General features: G+C 37.9%; 1 protein-coding gene across 1 annotated transcript in view; it reads left to right on the forward strand.

Annotated features, from left to right (window-relative positions):
• The window catches only part of LOC105984150 (low affinity sodium-glucose cotransporter-like), a 61,402-nt gene that overhangs the window by 45,654 nt on the left and 8,027 nt on the right, over positions 1-7,721 (forward strand). The window contains exons 9-13 of the mRNA XM_013014250.1: positions 955-1,090; positions 2,018-2,125; positions 3,712-3,862; positions 4,362-4,530; positions 6,424-6,639. Of these exons, the coding sequence (XP_012869704.1) occupies positions 955-1,090; positions 2,018-2,125; positions 3,712-3,862; positions 4,362-4,530; positions 6,424-6,639 (780 nt within the window). The remainder of the gene's footprint in view (positions 1-954; positions 1,091-2,017; positions 2,126-3,711; positions 3,863-4,361; positions 4,531-6,423; positions 6,640-7,721) is intronic.

Below are 7,721 nucleotides of genomic sequence, written 5' to 3' on the forward strand. Positions count from 1 at the left end.
GGCTTTTTTTTCTTTTTGCTTATGTGGTGCTGAGGAATTGAACCCAGGGCCTCAGGCATGCAAGGCAAGCGCTCTACCACTGAGACACCTTCCCAGCCCTTGATTGGTTTCTTAAAAATAATGAAAGAAAGGAGAGGGGAAGGAAGGAAGGAAAGAAGGAAGGAAGGAAGGAGGTAAGGAAGGAAGGAAGAAAGGAAGGACACTGAGGTTAAAACAACTATGTATCAATGTATTTAATAAGCTGAAAACTTTTTTTAAAAGATACCAAAAGGATATCATTTAACAAAAGATGTTTTAAATGACTCATAGTATAGGGCTATAGAAAATCATCAAACCATAAAGAAGGGCTACAAAGGAAGTAAAAGGGAACAAAACAGCTATAAATTACCCAGAAAAAAAACTAATAAAAGGCAATAATGGACTCTAAAAAGAGAAAGTAGATCAAGGAATAGGATAGAACAAGCTTAAAGAAAAGTCATTGGAAATCTTACCATGAAGGATCAAAAACTGTAGACAAGAGTCTTACAGACTTTTCTGTCTGAACTTTCAATCATGATCCTAAGATCTCAGCCTCCTGAGTAGCTAGGATTACAGGCATGAGCCACCAATGTCTGGCAAATTTTAAATACTTCTTGAACCAAAGGAAAATGGAAACACACATATTCAAATATTTTTGATACAACCAAAGCAGTTCTGCAAAAGAAATTTATAGCAAACACTGACAATTTAAAAGAAAAAAAGACAGTGATGAGAAATCTGAGAATCACTGAGATCAAATGCTGCACACAAAGAATAATCATTCAAGTACAATCATTCCAAAGCCAGTTATTTTCCACTAACCATGATGTTTTCCGTTCTAATTGTAATATTAAATCCTAAAAGGGACCTTCAACTTCTTTGAAATCATGATTTGATTTTTTTTTTGTCCATAAATATGTGGCCTTTTCCTGGCAGGTTGTTGTACAGCGCTGCCTATCAGGAAAGAACATGTCCCATGTGAAAGCTGCCTGCATCCTGTGCGGCTACCTGAAGCTGCTGCCCATGTTCCTCATGGTGATGCCAGGAATGATCAGCCGCATCCTCTACACAGGCAAGCTCTGAGTCCATAGCTCCTCCCCCTTTATGCTTGAATCCTCACTGTTCTTTAAGATATCGAGAAACCCTGGTAAGACTAGAAATCCCTTAGGAGGCAGAATCGAAAGCAAAATTACAGATGGAAGGAGACACTTATACAATGTCCAGGCAAGAAAATTTGTCTTAGTTTGGCCATTTCCATATCTCTTTTATACTCCTTACCTGTCACACAGACATTTGACATGGAAGTCCTGATTCCATGAATGCCTTTAATGTAAGATCATCTAGAGAAAACATTCAAAGAGCACAGAAGGATGAAATAGAATTGGGAAAATGTGAGTTAGGTGAGTTGTTGTGATCAGGTTTGGTGACATCTTTGCAGATCTGTGAGATGCATTCTTACTTTTTGGTCCCTCTAGGACATCTGTAGAACTGAATCAAATTCATATATCTGAAATCAAGTTATATGGGAGCATTAATTTCTGAGTCAGCTAAGATGAACTGCAACTGTACTTCCTTTCTTGTAAAAAGCAGAAGGATAGATAATTGATCTTTCTAGTCCAGGAACCCATTTCTATTGGGCCAACCCATCAGATAACACTGGAGACACTAAAGTTTCTCAACACGGCATACATTTATTTCAAATAAAGTCTAGAATAACCATCAAGTGACCAACATCATTTCTTATTGCAATATTTCAGTGTTGTTTACAACAGTAAAAAGATGTGGAGATAATTAATGAGTAGATACAAGAGGCACTATAGGTATAAGCCCTTCTGGAGATCCCATTCTGGGCAAAGAGTGACTTGATCCACTATATCAAATTCCAAGTTCAATATCTAATTCCCACATATGATCTTACATCTCTTCTGTTCACTCAATGTTTATGAATTGTGCTTGTTTGAGCCCTGCTCACTGACCTTACCTCTGCCTCTCTCCTCAGATAAGGTTGCCTGTATCGTACCTTCTGAATGTGAGAAACACTGTGGCAACAAAGTTGGCTGCAGTAACTATGCCTACCCAACCCTGGTGTTGGAACTCATGCCTGATGGTTAGTAAATGTCCATGTTCAGACAGTTTTGAAGGACAGGTCTAAAGATAAACCTTAAGGAAGGATTGTGGAATAATCCTTGAAAGGTCTTACTTTCATTAATTCAGATATTTCTTGAACATCTTCCATCAGGCTACTGGCCCTATGACAGGACTAGAGATTAGGGAGATGAGCAGTTTCTATTAAAATAACATTCCTTCTGATTTAAGGCTGATGTCCAACTCTGAAAAACTTATAAATGAACTCTTTCTCAATGAAAGAATGGTATGACCACACGTGTAAATTCAGTGTACTGCAGGCTCAATATTGGCCTTGCTTCCATTAGTCCAGTGAATTTCAATTTACCTGATTTATAGCTATTTATTAAGAGCCTACTATTTTTCAGGCATTGGTTTTTGTCCTTAGAAAAGGTCAGTAAAGGGACTGGGAAGGTGGCTCAGTGGTAGAGTGCTTGCCTTGCATGCCTGAGGCCCTGGGTTCAATTCCTAAGCACCACATAAACAGAAAAAGCCAGAAGTGGCACTGTGGTTCAAGTGATAGAGTGCTAGCCCTGAACTGAAGAGCTGAGGGACAGTGCCCAGACCCAGAGATGAGGCCCCATGGCCGACAAAAAAAAAAAGAAAGAAAGAAAGAAGAAAAAAGAAAAGGTCAGTAAAATAGGTAGAAATGCTCTTCCTCTTTGGAACTTACATTGTAGTTTTGTTTTGTGTTTTGTCCGTTGTGCAGCTTGAACTCAGGGGCAGGGTGCTTCCTTGAGGTATTTTGCTCAAGGGTAGCACTCTACCACTTTAAGCCACAGCACCACTTCCAATTTTCTGGTGGTTAATTGGAGATAAAAGTCTCACAGACTTTCCTGACCTGGCTGGCTTTGAACCATCACAATCCTCAGATCTCACACACCTGAGTAGCTAGGCTCACAGGCATGAGCCATCACCCAGCAAATTGTAGTTTTTGAAACATAGGAAATAACCACACCTATGAAATAATTCAAATTTCAGATGATATACTTTCTGTGATGGACAGTGAAACTAAGAAGAGTGCGCAAAACTCTGAGTAACTAGGTGATCTTATAGTTTATGACCCTCAAAGTTAGCTCTCACTTCCATGGACTCTCTTCTCTTTGGCACCTATGAACATTTTCAGGAGGAAGATTGACCCGAACCCACAACATAGTGCACACCCCATCCATCCTACTTCAGGTTAAGGACAGCACTAATGGGCAGAAGGCACTCTAATGAATATCCCATAATATTGTTAGAACCTCAGCTTTCCCCCATGAAAGGCTGTGTCTCTTACCAGGTCCTTCCTTACCTCTCTAGTTCTCTAAGTCTTCAAGAGGTCAAGAGTTTCTCTTCAGAGAAAGAGGGAGTGGGGCAGGGGAGAGAATAGGATTCGCCTTTCCAAAATTCTGTCTAGAAGAGGACCTCCATGTTAATATTTAGAACTAAATCTCTACTGAATTATCCTTCCACCACCAGAAAATTGGATATCTAGATAGATATTGATAATAACATTAGCTGGTTCATACTGCATATGACTCCTATCTTTGCATGGGACTCAGTACTTCCTCCCTTTCCTCAATCCAGGGCTGCGAGGCCTGATGCTATCCGTCATGTTGGCCTCTCTCATGAGCTCCCTGACCTCCATCTTCAACAGTGCCAGCACCATCTTCACCCTGAACATCTACACCAATGTGAGAAAGAAGGCATCTGAGGGAGAGCTCCTAATAGCTGGACGGTGAGAGAATCCAAATTTCTTACTAGATTTCCCCTAAGGTGAATATAGAAGTGAACTACAGCTTCTTAGTCTCTGACATCAATGAAAAGGAACTGAAAGTTCTAGGCTGGGCTAAGAGCAAGTCCCAGGAAAGGCACAGAGAAAGAAAGAAAGAATGAATGAGAGAGAGAGAGAGAGAAAGAAAGGAAGAAAGGAAGAAAGAAAGAAGGAAGGAAGGAGAAAGAGGGAGAGAAAGAAAGAGAAAGGGAGAGAGAGAGAGCAAAAGAAGAAGGAAGGAAGGAAGGAAGGAAGGAAGGAAGGAAGGAAGGAAGGAAGGAAATGTGAAACTCTTAGCTAGCAAAAAGCTAGAAGTGAAAGTGTAGTTCAAGTGGTAGAGCACCAGCCTTAAGTAAGAATGTTCAAGCCCCAGTACCAGTACAAACAACAATAATAATAATTTAAGAAGCATCCACAATGCTTGCGTTTACTATTAAAATCTTGTGTTTTTTTTTCTTGCCAGGCTATTTATCCTCGTTCTACTTGTCATTGGCCTTCTGTGGGTCCCCTTAGTACAGGTATTTCAAAATGGACAGCTGTTCCATTACCTAGGATCAATTTCCAGCTACCTTGGGCCTCCAGTTGCAACTGTCTTCCTGCTTGGCATCTTTTGTAAAAGAGTCAATGAACCAGTGAGTGAAATATCTTTTTTTCTGCTAGAGTAAGAAACCAATAATATATCTTCTTCTTGGATAGAACAACACCTTCTTCATCTGGATATAGCAAACATACTTATAGTCTCAGCTACTTAGCAGCCTGTAGTAGGAAAATAGCTTAATCTCAAGAGATCAGTACCAACCTGGAGAGCATAATGGGACACTATTTCCAAAAACATACATTCTTAGAAACAGGCGTGTTGGTTTATACCTATAATCCAAGCTACTCAGGAGGCAAAGATTAGGAAGATAATTGTTCAAGGCCAGCCTGGGAAAAAAGTTGACAAGACTTCATCTTAAGTGGTAGCACATGGTCTAACAATATAACAGTACTATCAAAAACAAACTAACAAGCCAAGCACTGGTGGCTCATGCCTCTAAATCCTAGTTACTCAGGAAGCTAAGATCCGAGGATCACAGTTCAAAGCCAGCCTGGACAGGAAAGTCTATGAGACTCTTATCTACAATTAACCACCAGAAAACTGGAAGTTGATCTGTGGCTCAAAGTAGTAGAGCAAAAGAGCTCAGGGAGAGCTCCCAGACCCTGAGTTGAAACCCCATGACCAAACAACAAACAAACAGTATATTCTTTCCATTGAATGTACACAACACACAGCCCATTTCAAATTCACTTATGGTAAGCCATGACTTCTGTTCCTCATATAAGTGTTAAAAATACAGTCCATACTCATAAGAAAGCCTTTATGTCTCTCATAAATTATGTGCATTCATGTAGTGTTGAGAAAATCCTATTGATGAGCCAGGCTTTCAGATTCCAATTGTGGCTCTACCATATCTTTGTGACCTTAAGTAAATCACATGACTATAATATGAAAACAGCAATTGCACCTGCCTGATGGGATTGCAAAGGGGATTGAATCAATTGAAAAATGTAAAATTCATAGAAGGAAATCTTCTTCACCAAAAACAACTCAAACATGTTTGTTTCTATTATGATATAAAGAATTGATGAATTGGTATAGACCATTTATGTTTAATACTTTAATTGTTCCTGTTAGGTTTGGGGGGGTGGTAAAGGAATGTTTGTTTATTGGGAGTTTGAGATTTATTTTGATTGGGTGGCAGTCCTGGAACTTGAACTCAGGGCCTGGACACTGTTCCTGAGTTGTGCTCAAAGCTAGTGCTCTACTACTTGAGCCACAACTCCACTTCTGGCTTTCTTAATTGGTGCTTCATTGGAAATGAGTCTCATGGACATTCCTGCCTGCACTGGCTTTAACTTCAATCCTCAGATCTCAGCCTCCTGAGTAGCTAGGATTATAGATATGAGCCACTTGTGCCAGATTTCTGTTAATATTATTACCCTAATTTTCAGGTAAAGAGGTAAACAGGTAAAGAGAGATTATTATTATTATTACTAAGCAGAGGTCAGGTTCAGTCTTTCTCAATCTAAAGTTTATATTCCTAACCTCCACTCAAGATACTTTTCTGAAACATAGCATCTGAGGTGAGAGATCAGGGGCACCAGTTTCCAAATCATGTTCCCATGAATTTTCTTAGATAAAATAAATGCTTTCAGTTGCGCTTAGTAGGATTTAATAGAACTACATCTTCCCAGACATGAAAATGATGTCATGGAAGCCATAGGTCTATTTATTCAGGAACATAAATCACTTATTTACAAATCTGTATGTGATTTTTTTTAAGTCTAAACAGACTGCAGGTTTGATCAGAGACAGTGACATTAGGTGTTCTTGTCTTACTCTGAAAAGCTTATGGTCAGGGTTTTAGCCAGTGATCTGTCTGTTGAGAAGACAGGCAGGATGGTAAGGGTGACTTGAATGATCCCATCATGATTTTTTCCATCATGCTTCCTAAACATGGATTTTGTCTCTGTTCCTTTGGCAGGGAGCGTTCTGGGGACTGCTGTCTGGACTTGTGATTGGCCTTACCCGTATGATCACAGAGTTTGCCTATGGAACTGGCACTTGCTTGATCCCCAGTAACTGTCCCAAGATTATCTGTGGAGTGCATTACATGTACTTTGGCATCATCATCTTCTGTGTGACCACAGTGGTCGTCCTGGGAGTGTCCTTCCTCACAAAACCAATTCCTGATGTACATGTGAGTATTGCATAACGGCTGAATGCTCCTTTTAAAATAAGAGTTCCATTATGCAACACGAGTTGAGATGGGTAGGAGGGAATGGGAGAGAACGAGGGAAGAGATGAGACTGTATGAAAGGAAATGCACTTATTACCTGAAGCATGTAAATGTAACCCTGCTGAATATCACCTCTAAAATAACAATAAGTTTTAAAAATAAGAGTCCCACCCATTTCAAAAGAAGAGGTCCTAGTCAGGAGCTAGTGGCACGTGCTTGTAATCCTAGCTACTCAAAAGGCTGCAATAGGAAGATTGTAGTTCAAAGCCAGCCCTGGCAGAAAAGTCAGAGACTTTCATCTCCAATTAACCACCAATAAGCTAGAAGTAGAGCTGTGGCTCAAGTGGTAGAACACCAGACGAGCAGAAAAAGTTAAGGAGCAGTGCCCATGTGCTGAGTTCAATCCCTAGTACCAGCACTAATAATAATAATAATTATTATTATTCATTATACTTATATATTATATTATAGAATATATAATCATATATTATTTATATATGGTTATAACATGATTTATATATTACATATAAGATCTTATATGTAATATATAATATATATATATGTAATATATAATATATAATAATTACATAAAATATTATGTGTATGTAATATATAATGTGTAATATATACTTTATTATATTATATAGTTATTATGCATAGTATATTATATACAATTATATATGATAGTATATTAGATCATATATAATTATATGTTATATATGATATATAATTATATATTATATTGTGTATAATTATGTAATATATACTGTTATATATTATATAATACACCATATATTACATACTATATATGTCATAAATAATATATACTATAATACATCATATATAATATAATACCTATTACATATATTATTTATATATTATGTATAACTAATAATTATATATTTTATTATATATTAATAACATAATTATTATATATTATTCTTTGTCCTTCCTTCTTTTCTTTCTTTCTTTCCTTCCTTCTTTCCTTCCTTCCTTCCTTCCTTCTTTCTTTCTTTCTTTCTTTCCTTCTTTCTTTCTTTCTT

The sequence above is a fragment of the Dipodomys ordii genome, unplaced genomic scaffold (genome assembly GCF_000151885.1).
Source record: "Dipodomys ordii isolate 6190 unplaced genomic scaffold, Dord_2.0 Scaffold23, whole genome shotgun sequence".
NCBI lineage: Eukaryota > Metazoa > Chordata > Mammalia > Rodentia > Heteromyidae > Dipodomys > Dipodomys ordii.